This window comes from Hylobates moloch, unplaced genomic scaffold, assembly GCF_009828535.3.
Source record: "Hylobates moloch isolate HMO894 unplaced genomic scaffold, HMol_V3 SCAFFOLD_1, whole genome shotgun sequence".
In the NCBI taxonomy this organism is placed as follows: Eukaryota; Metazoa; Chordata; class Mammalia; order Primates; family Hylobatidae; genus Hylobates; species Hylobates moloch.
In genome coordinates, this window is record NW_026652276.1 from 7,943,406 (window position 1) to 7,966,137 (window position 22,732).

At 48.3% G+C, this 22,732-nt stretch overlaps 2 protein-coding genes across 3 annotated transcripts in view; one reads left to right on the top strand and one right to left on the bottom strand.

Annotated features, from left to right (window-relative positions):
* The window catches only part of TRPM8 (transient receptor potential cation channel subfamily M member 8), a 160,015-nt gene extending 157,744 nt beyond the window's left edge, over positions 1 to 2,271 (bottom strand). Inside the window, exon 1 of the mRNA XM_032753671.2 lies at positions 535 to 2,271. The gene's annotated coding sequence lies outside the window, so the exon portion shown is untranslated. The remainder of the gene's footprint in view (positions 1 to 534) is intronic.
* A 909-nt stretch (positions 2,272 to 3,180) lies between these two features.
* Positions 3,181 to 20,930, top strand: HJURP (Holliday junction recognition protein). Of its 2 annotated transcripts, none has more exons than XM_032753682.2 (9): positions 3,181 to 3,388; positions 3,863 to 3,929; positions 5,142 to 5,194; positions 7,917 to 8,013; positions 10,293 to 10,357; positions 11,928 to 12,020; positions 13,470 to 13,548; positions 15,555 to 17,139; positions 20,124 to 20,930. In XM_032753682.2, the coding sequence occupies exons 1-9, from the start codon at positions 3,272 to 3,274 to the stop codon at positions 20,197 to 20,199; spliced, it is 2,232 nt and encodes a 743-aa protein (XP_032609573.1). In that variant the 5' UTR covers positions 3,181 to 3,271; the 3' UTR covers positions 20,200 to 20,930. The 2 variants fall into 2 exon arrangements, with proteins under 2 accessions (XP_032609573.1, XP_032609572.1); XM_032753681.2 differs by having other exon boundaries at positions 3,183 to 3,388; positions 15,555 to 17,125.
* The last annotated feature ends 1,802 nt before the right edge of the window (positions 20,931 to 22,732 follow it).

Here is a 22,732-nt window from a genome sequence, read left to right on the forward strand (position 1 = left end):
AAACAGCACTTGGAGGGTTGGAAATCCCAGTCCGGCCAGTACAGGGCACTGTGCAGGTGCAGCCAGAGCAACTTGCCCTCATCTCTGGAAACCCTGTGAGATTCCAAGATGCTGCACCCAGAAACCTGCTGCTGGGGAAGGAGCTGACTTGTGATCCTTCCCTGTTACGTGACAGTGGAAAGTGGTGGCGAAGAGTTTGCTTAGCAGGTCTGGAGTAATATGGTTATGCTGCCAAGGGTGGTGGGGTGAGGTATTATAGAGAATGGCATTAAGGGAGGAGACCACCCCTCATATTGTCTTATGCTCAATTTCTGCCTCCAAAGAAAGAAGAAGTAAAAACTAAAAGGCAGAAATGAAATCCACAAGCAGACAGCCTGGCGCCACACCCTGGGCCTGGTAATTAAAGATCGACCCCTGACCTAATCAGTTATGTAATCTATAGATTACAGACATTGTATAGAAAAGCACTGTGAAAATCCCTGTCCTGTTCTGTTGCGTTCTAATTACCAGTGCATGCAGCCCCCAGTCACTTACCCCCTGCTTGCTCAATCGATCACGACCCTCTCACACGGACCTCCTTAGAGTTGTGAGCCATTAAAAGGAACAGGAATTGCTCTCTCGGGAGAGTTCGGTTGTTGGAGACATGAGTCTTGCTGAAGCTCCCAGCTGAATAAAGCCCTTCCTTCTTTAACTCGGTGTCTGAGGGGTTTTGTCTGCGGCTTGTCCTGCTACAGCATCACATGAGAAGCATGATGCAGGGTTCTTCTTTCCTTAGCTGGAGCACCACTTTGGACCATGGGATGGGGAAAGCCAGTCAGAGACAACTGGAAGACCACCAGGCCAGAACAATAAGGGTTAATGCATAGACTTTGGCTGGCTCAGAAGGAGTCTGGCTAAAGCAAGTATGTTTTTGACTTCAATTAAAGACTTGAACTTGAGATTGAGAAATCTTTGCACTGAAGCTGCCCCCAAACTCCTAGGACAGAGGCAGATGCTTGGATTGTCAGTGACGCCAGCAAAGGAAATCTTGGAATGGTTTCCCAGGAATAGAGAATAAGCCCTGGGAGACGCCAGTTTTGAAAACTGGTACTATCGTGCTTGTTAGAGAGTCATAGTGAGGCAGGAGAATAGGGAACTGGGGTAGCCAAGGATTGAGGCATAAGCAAAGGAATAGCAGATGCAGCCAGTTCGCATAAGCAAGAGAACAGCAGGTGCAGCCAGTTTTAAGCAAGATTGGGCAGGACATAGGCCACATCTTCACTCCTGTGATAACAAGAAAGAAGTTTCCACTTCAGCCCCTGAATGACTGCAGGCCAAGTTTCCACTTTAGGCTCTGATTGGTCGCAGGCCAATCCTTCATAGGGTGTAACCAATTGGAGGCCTCTAAAGGGTACCCAGGGGTGTTGCCAAGTTCTTTTGGCTTTATAAAAACCCTGATTGAAGAGGCTCTTAAGCTGCGTGCTCCGGTTCGCTCTCACTCTGCGAATTCTCTTCAATGAATCTGTGCTTTCCTTACTCCGTTCTCCTGTTGCTTTGTTTTTCGTTGCTTCATTCCTTTGTAACTTTGTGTGTTTTGTTCATTCTTTGTTCAACACACCAAGAACCTGGACAACTCTATCTGGTAACAATGGAAGAGTCAGTCGTCCAAAACTCGAAAAAAGAAAATCTTATTCAAGGTCTCAAGTCTCTAAATGGGCCCAGTTAGATGTTTGAAAAGTAAATTATGTGTGGGAAGCACAGAGTCCAAGGAAGAACATGTTAAGTTTCTGAACACTCCTGAAGAAGGAGGAGGAAGACACCCGGCCTGTTTTTGAAAATTGGAAAAGGTACAGATTAAATGTGTAGATCCTGCAACTGGAGAAGACTCAGAGAGGATGTTTATATAGGGAGGAAGGAAGGGAAAGAAACAGAATTGGTAGGTTACCCCATCCAACTCCATGGAATTGAGAGCTCGGAAGATAAAGTGGCCCAGGGTTTTCTTCCATCAGACTGAAATGACACAGCCTTCCTGTTCCCACCTGGATCAGTCATTGGTGCTGGGCCACCCTGGGGCAGCAGGACCTTGGGTGAGGGAGTTCTCTGCAACTGAATCATCCCAGAATAGGCTGCCAACTGAAGGCCCCTGCCAACTGCCCTCCCAGCAGCTGTGGCATCTTAAGGGGAATCAGGCCAGCACATCTCTGTGTCCAGCACAACGCAACACATTTTGTGGACACACATGCTACATGAGCCCTGAAGTTCTCACCCTCCACCTACACCCCCACCTAAATTTCCGCAGGACATCATGATAGAATTGCTGTGCAGGCTGAAAGGAGGTGAAGAGCCCCCTCTAAGGGACCTCCTGGTGCTCAGCAATGCTTTTATTCTCAACCACATACTACGGTAATCACATCAGCACAAGCACACAAATGTGGTTAAGTGATGAAGCTGAATGAAACTTTCCTAAGATGTCAATCATAAATTCCATCAACCATACTAACGACTGATTTATCTTGCTCTTCTCTCTGGAGAAAATATTTCAAGATTAATATCAATGAAGAAGCAGAATATGCAATCAGAAATACATGGGGAAAAAGGTGGGTTAATAGAAGTATTTTCCTGGATTTTGTGATGTGTATCCCATTTGTCAGCATCTTTAAATGTGTCATTCGTTGAGACTTATTTTTTCCTTCTAGATGAATATTCGCTGTCCTGCCTCCTTTTGGGTTGGTAATTTGGGGTTGTCTTTCTTAGGCCCCTGCCCTCGAAACTGCGCCGGGATCCCAGGCGGGCGGGTGAGGATGCGGCCCCCGCCCGGCGGCGACACCCAGGGCAAGTCACGCAGAAATCTCCAGGCCGCACTTATCTCCGGTGCACAGCGCGGGAGATGACACGCATCCCACCAGATCTCGCACAGCACCGCTGACTAATAAGCACAGAGCTGTTTGTGAAACTACCACCGGCCGTGGCGGCCGGACACCTTCCCTCTCTTCCGCCGGACATCTTCCCTTTCTTCCGCCGGACATCTTCCCTTTCTTCCGCCGGACACCTTCCCTTTCTTCCGCCGAACACGGTCCTTGGGGCGTGGCTGGAAACTCGGGCGTGGATTGGCCGGGAAGAGGGACGCAAATTTGTTTGAAAGGCCCAATCAGTGCCCGGCTTCTCCGTTCTAGCCAATAGAAAACCGAGAGGAAGGCAGGAAGGGCGGAGTCGCCTATTTGAGTATGTGGCGCGCGAGGCCCTGCAGTCCGGGTTGGCGTTTGGGTACTGGGTGGGTCCGCCGCTGGGTCCGATGCCGGGTCCGCTGCGCGCCATGGAGGGCGAGGACGTGGAAGACGACCAGCTGCTGCAGAAGCTCAGGGCCAGTCGCCGCCGCTTCCAGCGGCGCATGCAGCGGCTGATAGAGAAGGTGCGGCCCCCGCCGGTCCGCCGGGAGGGGAGGCCTGCGTGTCGGAGTGAGGCTGGGAGGGGACGTAGGACGGGAAGGGAAGGGGCTCTGAGAGCTCGGAGCGGGGGGTGGGGAAGCGGGACTGGGACTTGGGTGCGGAGAGAAGGTGGAGGCGGAGCTGGGGGCTCCGGACAGGGGAAAAGGAGGCAGCGCCGAAGGCTTCGGAGCGGGGACGGGGAGGAAAGACTGGGGCCTCCGGAACGGGGAGTGGGGAAGCGGGACTGAGGCTCGGGTGCAGAGAGGAGGGTTTGGTGGGGCTGGGGGGGGCTCCTGAGTGGGACGACAGAGGCGGAGTTGGGGGCTCCGCTGCAGTGACCGCGTTTGGGGCGCCCCAGGCCAGACTAACGGCCTCTCGCGGGCTGGCGCCGCCTCCGCCCGGGTCTGGGAGTCCTCGTGGCCCTGAGACCTGACAAGAAGCCCCTTCCTCCTCCGCAGTACAACCAGCCCTTCGAGGACACCCCGGTGGTGCAAATGGCCACGCTGACCTACGAGACGCCACAGGGTAAGGGTCATCCCCACCTTCTGAGTATTCGGGTGAAGAGTGTGAATGGAGTAGTTGAAATGCTGTCCCTGCTCTCTTAAGAAGTAAACATTGTTCACCTAACTAATAGGAACCAAAACATTGGTGCCCTTAAACCTGTAAATTACTTATTAAAACAATTCCTGAAGAGACATAGGTGCCTCCTGGCTCACATGCCTCCGGCTTACCGGGTTGGCATTCCCGCTGGCCACCTCCCCACCATGGCAGCTTGGGGCAGTTGCTTAGCTGCACTGGTCTCTGTCTTCATCTGTGAAATGGGAAGGATAATGACAATAATGTCTCCCGGGCGTGGGTGTTGTAACAGTTAGGTACAATCCCTGTGAAACTCTGGGAACAGTACCCACCCTCCACTGCGAATACTCACATTGACTATTGTTTGCCCTGTTTAACTTGGAGTAGTAACTGTCTTCCTTGAGGCTCCAAGTACTTGAATAGGGAGAAGAAGGCATTCCGTTTAATAGTTAATGTAAACGGACTGAAATCTTGTGGATTCTTTTTGGTAAATAGCTGGTGACACTTTGCACTGGCTGGGGTCAATTCCTCCCATATAGCTTTATAACTAACTCAGTATCACTTAATGAAAACAAACGTCAGAGCAAGTTCTATGTTGCATTAAACAGACGGACACAAAAGGTTCACAAGATCTCCTTGAGTAAAAAGAAATCCTACCTTTCTGCCTTTATAGCCAATCCAGGCACATCTTGGGTGAAAAGTGTACACAGGCAGAAAGTAAAATATTCCAGTGGCAGGTCTGTTACCGTTTGGTCTCTGTATAACATGTAGATTGCCCTTAGAAAGCATTCATTCAGTATATGGGATGTAGAGCTTGCCTGCGAAAAGTGCTTACTCCCTCTATATGGCATATAGATTGCCCTCTATATTTTAAGGACAGTCGCTGTCATATGTTCCTTGTTTTCATTTAACTTTTTGGGCTAATGATGTAATTTGATGAGCCATTGTCTAGTAGGTAGGAGAGATTTCCATGAATGACAAATTTGCCTTAAAAACCTGAAACTTTACAAAGAGGAACAACCACAGGGTGTCGGAAACCTGGCTTGGTTTTAATATTGTACCTTTTTTCTGCCTGTCACTTTGGCTTCTGGTGAACACAGATTGAGCAGAAGTTCGGCGTTCAGGATTATGTAAATGGTCATTTTTGTTTCTTTTCTTCAGGATTGAGAATTTGGGGTGGAAGACTAATAAAGGAAAGAAATGGAGAGATCCAGGTATTTAGTGTCAAATTTTATTGCCAAATAACCTTGCTGTGGAGGAGTATTGATGTGAATAAAGGTGTGGGTGTGGCCAACCTCTGAGCTTAACGCAGAGGCCACCACGGGGTACTTTTTCTCATGTTGATTATACTCTTTTTCTGTTTTTAAGGATTTAGAAGTGTTTCTTCTGTAGCTTGTCAACTGCAAGGAGGCACTGTGTAATGTTTGGCCTTTTTTGTCACCCTGTGTTTCCTGTGTCACAGGCTGAGGGGCTCTGATAACACATGCAGAGGCTGGTCCAGCTGGGTAACCCTCCCCAAGGCCACATGCCAGCCCAGCGAGGGACTCACTTTGTTGGGTCCTTACAGAAAAGACCAAATCCTGTTCCTTCTAGGGAAGAAGAATGTCTCTCTTCCTGTTTTGAAAGGGGAGGAAGAGAGATGAGGGGAGATGCGGCCTGGAGGATCATATGTCTTTCCTTCTGCATTTTTCTACCTTCGGGAGACCCGGGCTTCGCTGCCTAGTTGATCCGAGGGTGTTGCAGCTCTGAGACCCGTTATTTTAGTGGAAGGTGCTGTTGGCCTTTCTACGGGGACACCCAGGAGCCCTTTTGCCACGGTAGCTTTTGCCAGGTTGCCTGGTATTCAGTTAATCACTGCCTCTCAGATGCCACGTGGTTCCTCCCTGTGGTCACAGGTCAAGGAACCTGTACCCAAGAATGAAAACATCAAGGTCAAGGTGACATAATATTAACAGGAAATTTGAAATCAAGTCTTCTTGATTAATTATTCTAGTCCTAGAAATGTTAAAAGTACGTACAACTACATAAATGAGCTGATTTCTCTCTGCAAAGATGGTCACTAATGCTATTTTAGTACAATATGATTCCCTATAATACACATCTTTATAAATGCATTTTTTTCTCCCTCACTTTTCCAGTTAATACATCTGGCTAACTCTTCATCAACTGTTGTATAATTATAAAATTATATAATTATTTTTAAAATCCTGTTTTTTTAACTGCTCTCCTGTTGATAGGCAATTAGCTATTTGTGGCTTCCTTTATTAATAAATAAGGGTCAGCACACTTTTTCCACAAAGGGCTGGATGGTACATATTTTAGGCTTTGCTGGCTGTATGGTCTCTGTTGTAGCTACTCAGCTCTGTGTTGCAAGAGGAAAGTGGCCAAAAATAATATGTAAATGAGTGTACGTGGCAGTGTTCCAATAAAACTTTATTTATAAAGCCTCTGTTAGAAATGGTTTTCAGAGAAAATCCTGGTCCTTATCTCAGAAATGGTTTTCAGAGAAAATCCTGGTCCTTATCTCTTCCCGATACTGATATTCCCCCTTTTCAATAAATGCTGAGAAGTGGGATTATTGGGTTAAAGTATATGTACTCTTTGAATTATGCATAATAGAGATGTCCACTCATCAGACCAGTGCTTATATGGTCCTGGTGGCAAAAAGTTTTCATTTAAAGATTTATTTAAGGTTTTTGCTTAAAATGTAGGAGGACCCCTACCTGGGTCTCCAGAATCTTCAGACCGTTTCTTGGGATTAGGAAACTGGGCGTAGCCTGAGATTTCAGCTAGGAAGTCTCTGACTTCACTGTAATTGCTGTTGGTGACAGTGCCCAGATCCGCCTTCACCTTTTCTCAGATGACTTGGTGCTCCTGCTGCCCTGGAGGCTGGGGGAGGCTGTGGGCCCTGGCAGGCCGGGCATTGACCTGTGCTGGGTTGGTTATAACACAATGCCTGGGCTCTGTTTGTAGCTACCAGAGCTACGACGTTGTTTGGGGTTGGTGTAGGTCGTCTGCTTCTCTGTGATTCTGAAACCAGGTTCTGCCTCAGACACAGCCACAAAACAACCCAGTAAACTCCACCTTACGTGACGGTTTCACTGGAAGCAAAGGTTCTGATATTCTGGACGTGGGCTTCAGTTACCCTGTAGTGGTCCTGGGTAGCCCCAAGTCCTCTGAACCCTCAGAGTTGACACCTGAGGACCATCCCTAACGGTATAGGCTGCGCCACCTTCTCACGCCCTGTTTTTATAAGGCTGGGTGGTTCCTAAAATATTAATATTTCAGCCAATCTGGTATCCTGAATGCTTGAATTTCACTAATGAGAACCCACCGATGCCATGTTCTGGGATTATTCGTGGGGCCTGCTGTAGAGCAGGCTCTGGAGAGCTGAAGCAGGCCTGACCAGGAGTGTGGCCGCCCGACCACCCCTGCCCACCAAGTGTGAGCTGGTCAGGACAGGCAGCTGCCTCTGTGCGTGTAGCTTGGGCTTAAACTGGCTCCTCCCCGCCTTAAATTCTCCAGCATATTCTTTAAAGATCACAGGAAGTTGCCCAGGGGCCACTTGACTATTTCTCTGTTCTCGCTGATGACCTCAGGACAATTCTGTTCTGTTTCAATTTGCCTTTTTGTTTGCCCCAGTCCCTGTCATCCCTGGGCCAGTGTTAGGAGGTGTGAGCTTATCTGCTCGTGCCTGGGCCCCTGACTTTCCCTGCTCCTTCCAAGTGGCTTTTTAAGTAGCCGCCCCTGCTGCAACCCAGGGGAGCCTCAGCTCCCTCCTACGTTCTTGAGGCCTCTTATAAAGTGGACATGCAGGGAGAAGAGAAGCCTTGTGGCAGGCTCCTGCTGTCTCCTGTGTTAACAGAAGGATTGCAGTGACTTTGAAATGTGCTGTCACTCAAACAACCATGTCTTTATTGGCTTCTGCACTTGGAGGACTCCTCCGTGAAGCCCGCGGACAGAACAGATGGCTCCGTGCAAGCTGCAGCCTGGGGTCCTGAGCTTCCCTCGCGCCGCACAGTCCTGGGAGCCGGTGAGTGTCACCTTCGTCAGAGAACTGAGGTCAGGAGGGACCAGTCCTGACGCACCTGTTACAACAGCCTAAAGCCTAGATTCCTCAGTAGTGAAGTTTTTATTTTTTCTAAGGTGTATCTTACAAACTAAAATCATGTTAAAGTACCCTGTTGATTCCTTCTGAGCTCTGCCGTGCCCACAGTTACATCTGGTGCTTGACATATGAATGGTACTCAGGTGTTTCTTGAGTAAATAAACGTGCCCCTCCATGTGAAAAGTTAATATCCAGATTTAATAAGACTTAAGATTTGCCCCTACAGGGTGGTGTTGTGAACCCTCACTTCTATAGGGCAGCTTCCCGCCTCATCCTCCTAGGAAGCTCCTTCCTTTTCCCCAGGCCAGTCTCACTGCCCAGCCCCATCCTGTCCTCTTTTCTCGGGAATCCGTCCCTCACCCCTTCCTTCTGTCTTCAGCCTCTGTCCCCTGGATCCATCTATTGGTATTTAGATGCGCTCAGACTCACCTTAGACACATCAGACCCTTCGTGGCTCTCCCCTGTCCTGGGCCCCTTCCTTGCCACCTCCCTTTGTCCAGTCCCCTTTACAACCAGAGTGAAATAAACTGCTCCATTTGCTGCCATTGATTCCTTACCCCACCAACCCCGTGCATTCCTCCTCTCTCGACTCCTTTTGGCTCCATCTCTAAAGCCCAGCTCTGTGTGAGGTTTCTCGCAACCCCATTGCTAAATCCTGTTGGCATTCTTTGGGTTTTCCCCTCTCCATAGCATTTAAACCTTCTGGAAGTTCTGGCCTGGGCCTCTGTGGCCCCCTGCTCCTCGGCCCCATGCTCCTCCCGTTTTCCTCCTTCCGTCTTCGTCCTTCCCAGCCTGCAGTCTGCTCGCCTCCCGTCCCTGCCGGGTGCCCCTTCTGGAGGGTTTGTTTGAGCTGCTTTTGCCCTTCCCACGGGTGGAGCCATGGCTTCTCTGTGTGCTGACTGTAACCTCCAGCCAGACCTCAGCTGGGGGTGTTTTACTGCCTAGCAGCCCCTCTGCTTCAATACTTCATGTCCAGACTTGGCACAGCTAAGACTCAGCCCGACACACAGGCTCCCCATCTTCTGCTCTGTGCCTCAGTACAGGCCCTTGCCATCTTCCCTCTAGTGTTAGCCAGAAACCCAGGGTCTTCTTCATCTCAGCCTCTGCCTCATTCCTCATGGCCAAGGCATCCTTGTTCTGTGCCTTGTGCTTCGTTAGCTCTCATGTCCCCCCCTGAGCACCAGCCCCCATCCCCACTCGGGCTCCCTCCACCCCACTGACACACCTGTGAATGTGGTCAAGCCGCTTCTCTGATGCAACACGTGGCTTCCCATTGCTTTTGGGGTAAAAGGCCAGAACCCAGAATGGGGCCTGAAGGCCTGCCTGACCGTATGGCCTCCTCACTGCCCCCGGGAAGCCCCTGTGATCCCCAGGCCGGAACAGACCCCCACTCTTATCTACGCTCTTTAGACCTGGGTTCCTCTGCTTGTGAAACGGTTTTGTCACTAGCCTTTAAACACCTGTCTACTGGACACTGGCCCTCTGCAGCCTCTGTCCACTCTGCCCAGCCCCTTCCCTGGCACCTTGCCTACACCATAGTTAGTGATGGGTGTTGAGTTGCTAAAGGGAAGCTGGTGGTCTTTCAGAGTAGAATTGGAAAGCTCTTCATGAGGATATTTACCTGTGGTGCTATGTGTTTACTGCTATTAATCCAGATCTTAACTATAAATCCTTAGGTCCATGAATTTCTCTGACTGCTTGAAATCACAGGAAATAGTTATTTGACAGATGTACTGCCCGGTATGGCACCCACCAGCCCTCTCTGGATGATATTTAAATTAGTTGAAAGTTAAATAAAATTTAAAATCCATTTCCTCAGCCTTACTGGCCACATCCCAGCTGTTCAGTAGCCCTATGTGGCTAGTGGCTAGCCTAGGACAGCAGGCAGAGAACTTTCCATGGTCACTGAAAGTTCTGTCGAGCGGTGCTGGGCTTGAGCATCTCAACATCCAGGCTCAGAGGCCGTGGAAAGCTGGAGGTGGTGCAGAATCTGCCTTTCCTCACTCCATGGCCCCAGGCAGTTTCCCATTCTAAGGGGTTCTCTGAGTTACTAAGAACCACGGGCAGCCGTAGATGGCTCCAGTGGGTGCACCCTTGAAGCAATGGGGATTTTTACTGTAGAACTTACTCAAAGTGATGCCAAAACCAGGAACATGCACTCTTTGCTGAAAATCCTGATTGAGATTTACTTGTTTGACTTTTAGATTCAAAACGCCGTGAGGTCTATGCCACGTTGGACCAGGAAGAGTCAGTTGCTTGGGCCTTAGCGGTAAGTACTGCCTTTAGTAATAAATGGACAGAGGGGGCGCATGGGGGCTCAGGGGTGGGTCCATCAAAGCCCATGTGGCCTGGGGCGGGCAGCGTTGCCTGCACCCTTCTGGAAGTCCTCTCCTGAGGCTGGCTTTCGCTACTTCCAAGTCTTGGATTTCCTCATGTCCAGATTCCCTTCAGCGGTAAGGCCCTCCTCTCAGTCTAGCACTTGGCAGCCAGTTCTACCCCCAGTGCAAGCCTGATCCACGATGATTTTCACTCTGCAGATAAAGCTGTCATTGTGGTTGGCAGGGCACCGTTTGCCTGCATGTGCACACGACAGGAAAGTTGGGCTCTCGATCAGTCTCCCCCACAGGGGCAGGGTAAAAAGAGGTGTTCTAGGGAGTATTTCCAGATCTGTCCTCAAATGCCCCAAGTCACAAGGTCGCCTCGTTGGGCAGCTGTCACTAACCTAAACAGTAAGTGTCATTTATATGTCTGTTTCCCAGAGTGCCCCCTGGGTCACAGAAACCACCCGTTTTCTTATGGGATGTGCTTCTTATCCTCCTTTGTTGGGATAGATGAGAATTTACACAGAGCGTAACCGGCTTCAGCATCTTTCCTGGCCCCCGTGTCACACTCTGTCACCTGCTAGGATACCTGGTGCATGGTTTTCCTTTAAAATTGCTACTTTTGTGCAGAGGGTTTCCCACACACCCGTGTGTGACTTTCAGTGACTAAGAAGAAAAAGGCCATGATCCTGGGGAAGAAACTGAGAGATTTTGTAGGGATTGGAACAAAGGGGAAGTGGGTGGTGCCAAGAGTCAAGAACCAAAGTGCCAGCCCCACTCAGCAGAGGACAGAGGGTGATGCCCTCTATTTCCAGTGTCTAGCAGGGGAGGGGTAGGGGAGCCTCCTGAGCTGGAGCACTGAATTTCTGTTATTGTTTTTGGTTTTTTTGAGATAGGAGTCTCACTCTGTCACCCAGGCTGGAGTGGGGTGGGGCAATCTCAGCTCACTGCAACCTCTGCTTCCTGGGTTCAAGCGATTCTCCCGGCTTAGCCTCCCAAATAGCTGGGACTACAGGTGCCCGCCACATGCCCAGCTAATTTTTGTATTTTAGTGGAGATGGAGTTTCACCATGTTGGCCAGGCTGGTCTCGAACTCCTGGCCTCAAGTGATCCACCTGCCTCAGCCTCCTAAAGTGCTGAGATTACAGGCATGACCCATCACACCCAGCCAGGAGCACTGAATTTCTTATAAACTTACCAGTTTGAAGTTATTACCAGTAGTTGAGTCCTGAACTCACCTATGAATATTCAGATTTTTTTTTTTCCTGGTCTAGCAATGCTGTCATAAACTTCTCTAGACGTGGTTTTAATTTTTTTTGTCTTTTTACGTTCTTTTGGGTTATTAACATAGCAGGAGGTGAAAAAGTGACTTTGAATAACATCATGGAGGTGAAAGTGACTTTGAGTAGCATCATGTAAAGATTTGTACATTAATGAGCTTGCCAGTTTGTTCCGGAATCCAAAAGGTCAGCTATACTCAGAAGCTCTTAAAAATTCTGACTTCTCTTTTTTGATCAGCCTGCAGTGCCTCAGAGCCCTTTGAAAAATGACTTAAGAAGGAAATACTTGACACAAGTGGATATACTGCTACAAGGTGCAGAGTATTTTGAGGTAATCTGTTTCCCAGTTGTTTGTTTTTATATAATTAGATCATAAAATAAATACATTGAGGTATGGTGTTATTATGCTTTTTGTTTTTTCTACAGAACCCGTAAAGAGCATTTGAAGTAATGATTTCCAAATTGTTGTATTCACGTGCTGTCATACTTGCTCTTCTTGAATAAACACTCCTGGTCCCCCAGGGCAGCGCCATCAGGAAGGTGGGAGTCCTGGCGGGGGCGCTTTGCCCACTGTTCTGGGGCAACTCAGAGAAAAATCTAGTGGGGCAGCCAGGCATGGTGGCTCATGTCTGTAATCCCAGCACTTTGGGAGGCCAAGACAGGTGGGTCACTTGAGGTCAGGAGTTTGAGACCAGCCTGGCCAACATGGTGAAACCTCATCTCTACTAAAAATAGAAAAATTAGCTGGGTGTGATGGCAGGTGCTTGTAATCCCAGCTACTTCGGAGGCTGAGGCAGGATAATTGCCTGAACCCAGGAGGCAGAGGTTGCAGTGAGCTGAGATTGTGCCACTGTGCTCCAGCCAGGGTGATAGAGCAAGACTCTATCTCAAAAAAAAAAAAAAAAAAATCTACTGGGGCCACACATGGGACTCTTAAGAGCAGCCCCGACCTCTGGACCGGGATTTGAAGCTGCATAGTTACGGAAGCAATAGTCCCCACATTCCCTGGTGTGATCAGGCTAGAATCAGCTGCAAGGTGAGGAGGCTGACCCTTGGCACCTGTCCCGCCTGCTGAGGGGTCATGTGGGGGGGGGGGGGGGGGGTGGGATGGGGGGGGGGCACACTCACCTGCCAACAACCCCTCTCTTACGGTCAGTGCCCTCTGCCATAGAATAAAGGACATTGCAACACCAAATACCTAGGAAGTACACATTGCAGAATAAAAATTCATCTCCAAAAAAAGGCAGCAATCTCACAGGGGTGTATGTGTTTTCTTACTGTGCTGCTGACCAGTGGAAAGCCTGTATTTGAGGACCACCGACTTAGTGGATGTACCTGAAATGCTTTTTCCTTTAACCCAAGGCAGCATATGGTGTCCTCTTGGTTGCTGTGTTGATCAGGGAACAGATTAGGGTTAGGAACGAACGGATCTATTGGGTCTTCTTTGTCCACCATCCAGCTGGCCCCTAGGTGTTCTTGTGGTCTGAGTATAATGCTAGACAAAGAAAGCTACCAGTGCCCCTGGGGTAAGAAGTTACTGGCAGATGAGTGGTGACTGTGGCTGGAAGCTATCCTGGAGACCACATCAAGTATCCAGATCTTAGTGGGACATTTTTTCTTCCCACTGCCCGAAGCCTAGCTGGCCACTGTCACCACATTCACACGCTCATCGACGCGGCTGTGCTAAGATGCACAGTCCACATTGTCGGAAGAACCCAGCTCCTTGCACCCAGTTGACACCTGGCAACTTTTTTCTTGTAACCACTGGCTCTGATTTCAGTGTGCAGGTGACAGAGCTGGAAAGGATGCACGTGTGACTCCGTTCCCTTCACTGACCTCACCTGCCATGCCTGCCCCTGGTGAGTGTGACACAGAAACTGTGTGAACCGTGCGTGTCTCCTTCACTTTTGTTGGAGCTGCGTGGCCCCTCAGAGCTACTCACACTGGCCATGCCATCATTTCCTGGTGTGTTTCATCAACATAAATTGTTAGAGATACACTTGGATTTCACTGGAAGATTGAGATGTTTTAAAATGAGCTGTTTATTCTCTGCACGTCTGCTCTTTATTCCAATTTACTAGCTTGAAAAGTTTTGCATCTCCAGAAGCACAGGACTAGTACAGTGAACACCCTTCACTTGTTTCACAATTAATATGTTGTCATATTTGCGTTATCACCCCCCCACACACACATGCACACACAGTGTGTATTTATTTGCATTTGTGTATGCATTTATCCCTAAATGCCTCACACATACCTCCAAAAGTCGGCTAATTCTCCTTTATGACTACAGTACGCTTAACACATGCCAGAAATTGAACATGGATGCAGTACAGTTTTACCCATTGTGCCAATGATGTCCTTTGCAGCCTTTCTGGTTTGCCTGACCATTTCCAGACCCACTCAGGCTGGTACCACCGCTGCGTTTAGTCTCCCTCCATCAAGAGTGGCTCCTTGGCCTTTTCTCCCTCGTGGCCACCTTTCATGTGAGTGCCTTTCTTGAATAGCCCAAGCCAGTAGTTTTGCAGAATGTCCCTGAATTTGGACCTGATTGCTTCCTCGTGGTTAGGTTCATGTTAAACATTTTTGGCAAAATTACTACAAGGATGATGTGTCCTCTCAGAACATTTGGTCCATCTGTCCCATTCTTGGTGACTTTTGAGGCTGGTCATTGAGTTAAGGTAAGACCTTACTTCAATGTTTCTCATTGCAACAGGCCCTTTTTCCTTGGAGTCATCTGTGTGTGATTCTTTGAGATCTCCTAGGAACCTTTTCTCTAAAAACTTCTCACCCAGTGACTTAGAAGCCAGCAATGCGTATCGCCTGGGTGGGGGGTCCCTGCCCAGGTTGTTTCTGTCTCTGCCATTCCTTGGCACACGTCAGTTGGCATTATTCTGTTCAAAAGAGCTATCTCCCCTCTGGTTTTTTTTTTGCTTCCTGTAGTTCCCTCTCATGCTTTGATTTATTTTATTTTTATTTTTTAGGATCAGTAGGAATTCATGGAGTCTTTGTTCTTTGATTCACATGTTGTAATCCATTGCCAGTATTCAATTTGACGCTCAAGTAACCCCAGATTTAGCTGTCAGGGAGCCCCTTTCAGGCTGACTTTTGTGTCGTGTAGTGCAGCGCCATGCGTTTTTGAGCACTTCTTCACCCCTGCCCTGATGCCATATCTGCCTCTCGCAGTTCTCACCAGCTGCAATGACTTAGCACGTGCCCATCTGGTCAATTGTACAGCATAAAATAACTCTAGCATTGCAGCACCTGCTACCACTCTTCACAACCATCTACTAAATAAGCTTGAAAATTTCCAAGCAGCTCTTTCTATCCTTAGACAATATCTCTTTAAGAGGCAGACATTCAGAGTATTTGGACTCTTTCTTTTCTCTTTGAGTTATCAATTTAACATACAGATTTTTTTTTCTGTTTGTCTTCGATTTTATGGTTTTTTCCCATCACCGTTGGTTTATTTTTTTTTTAAATATAGGAAACACTTACATGATGCAAAAATCAAAGCTATATGAAGAGGTTTGTTTAGAAGTCTTACACCCCTTCCCATCCCTGTAGGTAAACAGTGTTGTCATTTTTCAGTTTCTAATTAGCTTTTGAAAAGGCATCCATCTTCTAAACAGGCTAGAGGGAAAGGAAGACACCTTTGGGAAATGTACGATGGAGAGTAGAAATCAAATTTTGATAGCAAAAAATATCTCTGAGAAGAGTCTATTCCTACACATTTGCGGTGTTTTTGTTTTTGCTATTGCTTAAAAAAACATAGTCCTGATCCAATCTTAAGTTCTGTCATCTGTGCACATGGATGGTTTAGAATGGTAACACACCTTTACTTTATGTGTATCTTTTCTCCCAGGATACTGCAGTCGTGTCTCCGGAAAGAGCCCTGGTGACCCAGCGAAACTAGCTTCATCTCCCAGAGATTGGGATCCTTTGCATCCTTCCTCCACAGACATGGCCTTAGTACCTAGAAATGACAGCCTTTCCCTACAAGAGACCAGTAGCAGCAGCTTCTTAAACAGCCAGCTCTTTGAAGACGATGACATTTGCAATGTGACCATCAGTGACCTGTACGCAGGGATGCTGCACTCCATGAGCCGGCTGTTGAGCACAAAGCCGTCAAGCATCATCTCCACCAAAACGTTCATCACGCAAAACTGGAACTCCAGGAGGAGGCACAGATGTAAGAGCAGGATGAACAAAACATATTGCAAAGGAGCCAGACGCTCTCAGAGGAGCTCCAAGGAGAACTTCGTACCCTGCTCTGAGCCTGTGAAAGAGACAGGAGCATTAAGAGCTTGCAAGAACGTATTGGATGTTTCTTGCCATAAGACAGGTTTAAAATTGGAAAAAGCTTTTCTTGAAGTCAACAAACCCCAAATCCATAAGTTAGATCCAAGTTGGAAGGAGCTGAAAGTGACACCCTCGAAGTATCCTTCCTTGATTTATTTTGACTCCAGTGCAACGTATAATCTTGATCAGGAAAATAGATTTAGGACATTAAAATGGTTAATTTCTCCTATAAAAATAGTTTCCAGACCAACAATACAACAGGACCATGGAGAGAACCGTCAGAGGGAGATTGAAATCCGATTTGATCAGCTTCATCGGGAATATTGCCTGAGTCCCAGGAACCAGCCTCACCGGATGGGCCTCCCAGGCTCCTGGGCCATGAACATGTACAGAGGGGGTCCTGCGAGTCCTGGTGGCCTTCAGGGCTTAGAAACCCGCAGGCTGAGTTTACCTTCCAGCAAAGCAAAAGCAAAAAGTTTAAGTGAGGCTTTTGAAAACCTGGGCAAAAGATATCTGGAAGCAGGTAGGTGCCTGCCCAAGAGTGATTCCTCTTCATCACTTCCAAAGGCCAACCCCACGCACAGCCCAGCTCACCTGCAGCAGACATCTGACCTTCACGTTCAAGGAAGCAGTTCTGGAATATTTAGAAAGTCAGTGTCACCCAGCAAAACTCCAGTCCCAGATAAAGAAGTGCCAGGCCACGGAAGGAATCGTTATCATGAAATTAAAGAAGAATTTGACAAGCTTCATCAAAAGTATTGCCTCAAATCTCCTGGGCAGATGAAGGCGCCTTTATGTATTGGAGTGTCTACAGATAAAGCAAGTATGGAAGTTCGAAAGTTAGGAAAATTAAATCCAGACCCTCACTTCAAGGGCTTCCAGAAGTTGCCATCATCCCCCCTGGGGTGCAGAAAAAATCTACTGGGCTCAACTGCAATTGAGGCTCATTCATCTACATGTGTTGCTCGTGCCACAAGGAGGGACCATCAGTTCCCTGCAAAAAGACCCAGGCTATCAGACCCCCAGGACTCCGGATGCCAGGCCATTTCCTGGGGTGCCCCAGATGGGGTGGGCAACACCGTCAGACCGGGAGACCAGGGCAGCTCTTCACAGCCCAACTCAGAAGAGAGGAAGGTGCGTTTCTGTTGGTTGAATGTGGTGTTTTATGTGAGTGACCGCTCTTTGGACAGGGGCTTTTTATGGTAGGAACCTTTGTGCCACATTTAGTGAATCTCAACCAAATTCTTACATACGTGATCATTTTCCGAGCTTTCTCCCAAATGCTTTTCCTTCCTGTGAAGTCAGCATCTATATCAAGAACGTGTTCCTGTGTGAGATGCATCAAGGTGGAGCAGAAGATGCTCTTGCAGAAGTTTCACACACTTTCCATTAGAATGCATTCAGAGGCTTTTCTCCTACAAATCCTTACTTACTACACTTGATTCATCTTTGTCAAACCTTCATTTCTAATCTCTTCATCTGACACTCAGAAAATAGCTGTTGTAAGGCAAAATTGATCTAAAGCGAATGACTTCCTGTCTATTTCTGGATTCCTGGTAGGGAAAGAGCAAGAGTGGCATGGGAGAGCCACGAGCATAGTATTCTCACAGGTGCGAGGGGTGCCCTGCAGATCCTCTCAGTGCTCAGTGTTAAAACTTCTGCACCTTGTTCTGCAGCTTAATTTGTGCAAATCACGTCAGCTAGAGTTTTAGTCTGCGTGTATCCTTTTCTCTAGAGACAGTGGGGTGGGGTGGGTCAGTATGAGCGAGTACCTTTGTTGGCATTAAGGGTTGGATTCCCCAGCACAGCTTCTCTGTGTGTCCACAGCCAGGATCTGAAGGATGCGACTTTTTTAACTCAGTACCACGGCTCACCCACAGGTGGACGGGACTTGACTGTGGGTTTGATTTGGCCAGTTCCTTTGGGTTTTGTGTGTTTGTGGTTCTGGCAGTTGAGGCTGTGTCTCCAGTATCCTCTTCCCTTGTGCCCTAGCCTGGCGATGTGCCTCTTCTCTGAGGTCATTTGGGTGGACCCTGCCTGCCATAAGTGTCCCATTTTCTGTTTCTCCCACCTGGACCCGCCTGGCCTGCGAGCCCTTCTCAGCCACTGGCTCCTGCCGTCCGTCCAGCTCAGAACCAAGGTCTGGTGTGCCTTGTTCCTTCTGTGGTGCCTGCCTTCGAAGCCTGCAGTCCGGCCTGTGCATGGCAGAGACCACACCCTCTGACCACCAGCGGCCTCCTGTGTCTTGAGCCCCCTGGGGCCTTTCTCACTGTCGCTGTCTTCCCAGTGTCCTTGGACTGCTCAGGGCCACCCGCTCCACGGTCTGCCGTAGGACAGCCCTTCCCTTCCAGGGAAATTTCACTGGCATTCTTCCCCTACTCCCCAGTTCTTTGCTATTGCATCCTCAGATGTCCTCCCCAGACTCCACCCACCGCTCAGCTGCCTGCTCCGTGCAGGTAACCCCCACCCTCCCAGGGGTTGCACATGGTGGGTGCTGCAGTGGGCAGCTGTCTGGACACGGGCCAGTCTTGTAGGTTAGCGGCTCAGGCTCCTTGGCTCAGTTCTAGAAGCTCGCAGGTTTTGTTGGATGTTTTGGTTTTCAAAGTTATTTTCGTGTATAAAGTCATACTGTGTGAGCTAACCAGAAGCAGATGAAACAAGCCTTGGTTGTCATCTGTCTTCCCAGTTGAGGATGGACGTACGTAAGTGTTCAGGTGATGGGAAAGGTTTTTCTCTGCAGGGCCCCAGCTAGGGTCAGGGGCACTGTGTAGGCAGGGCCCTTGGAGCTCCTCCCCTGGCAGTGCACGGGTAACAGCAGAGTCTTTCCCTCGGGTCTTGGTCTCCAACTGTGTGCCTGATGCCCCCTCCTGTGCCCACTTGGCTTTTTCAGACCAAACCGCCAGCCGGGTGAGTTTTAGCCACAGTTAGTGAAGCCTTCGAGAATCTCAGCCGCATCTTCATGGCAGACACTTGATGGAGGCTGCTTTGAGAGCGAAGTTTATGTGTTCTGTTTAACAGATGACCTCTCAAGATTCTCTTTCTCAGTTGAAAGGGGAGAATTTCACCAAAAACAACTCTCTTGCCCAGAGAGCGATCTGAGGTTTCTCCTGGTTTCCCACACATCAGAGCTCCTCTGCTCTGCTCGCCCTGCTTGTCTAAACCTAACTGCTTTTTCTCCGCTAGTGCCCCAGCTCTTCCTTTTACCATCATCCTGCCCCTGGGATTCTGTCTCGTGCCTTTTCCCACCTTGTTCCATCATCTGCTGGCCCCGTGCCAGTCGCCTGCAGACCCCTTTCCATGAGTGACATCCTGCCCCGGTGCTCCGTGCAGAGGCTCCTGTCTTGCTTTTTCACCTGCTCAGCCTAAAGGGCTTTCTTCTGGCCCAGCCACACAGGAGGGACCTCGGCCTTGCAGAGAATGGTGTGAGGTTGCATTATTGTGGGGCTGGGGAGTGGACCATCCTGAGGATTCAGACCTTGGTGGCCCAGCAGGGCCCTCCCAGCTGCCCTGGAATTTGATAGCAAGTCAAATCATGAACACTCCAGGTTTCATTTTAAACCACAATATAAACATGTTTAACTGGTTTCCTATGTTTTTCTGCTTTTCCTGCTTAAATGAGAGATTTCTTGAGGAAAGAGACCAAATCTTCATGAGCTGCAACTACATATGGAGTTTTCATGCCCAACGTCTGAGGAGTGCTCTCTGTGTGCCAGGCCATGCGGAACTGTTTTTATGCCTTATCTTCTTTAATCCCCACCAGAACCCCTTGATTAGATCGATTCTGTCCAATAGGCAGGCTGTCTCTCCTTTTAATAGATATGGAAAAGTAGCTTAAGTCTTAGAACTCCTAAATTCACTCGTACAGTAGCACTAGCTGGGCCAGGGTGTGGGATGTGGACTTCCCCACCAGCTTGTGCTCCCTGGGGGAGTGTGGGGGGCAGGGTGGGGGGGTTGCCATTTTATTTTTGTTGTTTCTTTAACGTAACTTACTTATTTAACGTAATGCCACTTTCTATAAGTATTTTTTATACATGCAGTGGAATAAGTAGAAAACAACCGTTTTGTGGCTGGCGTTGGGAATTCTACTAGAATTTTGCTAACATAATTTTCTTTGTCTCTTTTTTTTTCCTAGGGGAGAGAACACGTCTTACAGGATGGAAGAGAAAAGTGATTTCATGCTAGGAAAATTCAAAACTAAAAGTGCGTAGCTAGGTCATTTTGGAGTGTTACTTCTCTTCCCACTTGCTCTCTGTTTGTGGTTTTGTTTTGTTTTTAATTCTTGAGACTTTGAGGACTTGGTTGACTTCTCTGCCCTTAAAGCAAATATTAGTGAAATTGGCTCCATCAGAGATGACCCTCAAGTTCTTGGTGTAGAAATTATGTGAATAAAGTTGCTTAATTAGAATTTTTAGGGTTCTCTTTGATAGGCCTATTTTTCTAATGTGTGTGTTTTTTGGGGGTTTTGTTTGTTTGTTTGTTTTTGAGACAGTCTGTCTGTCGCCCAGGCTGGAGTGTGGTGGCGTGATCTCCGCTCACTGCAACTTCCGCCTCCCAGGTTCAAGCGATTCTTCTGCCCAGCCTCCCGAGTAGCTGGGATTACAGGTGCACGCCACCACGCCCGGCTAAATTTTGTAGTTTTAGTAGAGACGGGGTTTCACCATATTGGCCAGGCTGGTCTTAAGGTCCTGGCCTCGTGATCCATCCACCTCAGCCTCCCAAAGTGCTGGGATTACAGGCATGAGCCACTGCGCCCAGCCATGTGTTCTTTTTTAAATTTAGATATGTCCAGAGAGTCCTCTCTCCTGTTTCCCATTTCATTCGAGAATATTGTTTGCTTGTGAGACATAAGTTTGAGCCCTGCACGCAATGACCCTTGAAGGAAAATAAACAGTCCTGGTTGTCCCAGACACTCCTGCGGCCACAACGCCTGTGACTCCTCATGATTCTTATTGAAGCTGTTGATGACAGGGTATCATGGTGACGTTTTTGTAATGAAATATTTCACATATTCAGAATACACTGGTGAAACTCATGCTGGAGTAGTTAATATATTGCCATATGTGTTTGGGATTGCTTTTTTAGGAAAGATTTAAAATGAGATTAAATTACACATTTTTCATTCCTGCCTACCGCCCCAGGCGATTGCTCTCCTGACGTCAGGTATCACCCCCTTACCCTACCCCATATCCCTTCCCCCCTACATCTTATGTTGGGACCATGTTATGTGTGTGTGTGCGCGCACACCTGCGTGCTCAGGCTGCCATAACAATGCTGGAGACCAGGTGGCTTAAACAGTAGAAATTTATTTTCTCACAGTTTTTGGAGACTCGAAGTTTAAGACAAGGGAGCCAGCATGGTTGGGCTCTGGTGAGGACTCTTCCTGGCTTGCAGAAAGCTGTCTTCTTGCTGTGTCCCCACATGCTGGAGAGAGCAAGATCTCTGGTATCTTAGGAGGGCACTAATCCCATCATAAGGGCCCCTCACTCATGACCTCATCTAAACCTAATCACCTCCAGAAAGCCCCATCTCCAATGCCATCATGCCAGGGGCTAGGGCTGAATCATAAGAACTTGAGGGACACAGTTCAATCCATAGCCTGTGAGTCAGTAAGGAGAGTGCACACTGCTGAGAGCTGAGAACCTGGCCAGGTGTTGCAGACCTCACAGACGGCTCATTTCCTCAAAGAACAGGCTGGCAGTGTAATGCTGGCTCAGGCTCGGCCAGGGCCAGAATGGCCCCTACAGATCTAGAGCCTTCCCTCAGGCCTGCTGCTTCCTAAGGACAACACTACCCACCCTTTCCTCTTCAGGAAAACCATCACTGCAATCCAGAACTGCTTGTGCCTCTCCTCCCCCCACACCCAGCAGACTGCTGAAACCTTGCTGGCCAGGCCAGGCCTGGCTGCCAGAGAGGCTGGTGTTCTGTCCTCCAGTGGAGGAAGGTGAGGTGGAAGGATCTGGGCATGGGTCTTGGCCAACTTACAGGGTCTGCCAATAAGGGACCCATAAACTATATATGGTATAGTCTCCCTGTTTCAAACTATATGAGTAAATTAATACTGTACACATGCTACAGTTTTGTTTCATCAAGAGACTGAATGTGACAAGAGCTGATAGATGTGGGCATCTCATTTTGAGTTCTCTAGGTGGTTTATTGTCCTGGATGTCTGCGGACGGGTGCAAAACCCACCCGTGATCCTTGTGCATAAGTGTCAACTCTCTGTGGCACACGCACACCTAGAGGCAAATTACAGGTCACTGATGGGTGTGCCTTGAACTTCCATAGTTATTGCCAAATTGCTCTCCCAAATGGCTGCTCCAGTTTGCCTGATGTCCCGCAATATAAGAGGTACCTTTTCCCCACATTATCATTGCCAGTCTGAGCTCTGGCAGGTGTAAAATGTGTTGCTTCACAGTTTGCTTTCTCTTGATCACTTGTTGAGCATGTCTTCCTGGAGTCCTGGTTTTTTAAATGTCCTCAGGACACTAGTTTTATATTTGCCTCTATTTTCCTGATTTAGATGTATTCTGGATCCAATGATATGAAACAATCCAGTTTTTAACTTCTATCTATCATTTGTCATTTAACTTTGTGGTATTTTATTGTATGGGAGTTACATTTTAACACAATGCTATGGTTTGGATGCCATTTGTCTTGAAATTTCATTGCAAATGTAACTGTTAGGGGGTGGGGCCTAGTGGCAGGTTTTTGGGTCATGGGAGTGGACACCCCATGAATAGA

Coding starts and splice junctions, on each gene's coding strand:
- HJURP (XM_032753682.2), top strand. CDS start 3,272: ATGCCGGGTCCGCTGCGCGCCATGGAGGGCGAGGACGTGGAAGACGAC. Junction 3,389..3,862: donor TGCAGCGGCTGATAGAGAAG/GTGCGGCCCCCG, acceptor CCTCCTCCGCAG/TACAACCAGCCCTTCGAGGA. Junction 3,930..5,141: donor GACCTACGAGACGCCACAGG/GTAAGGGTCATC, acceptor TCTTTTCTTCAG/GATTGAGAATTTGGGGTGGA.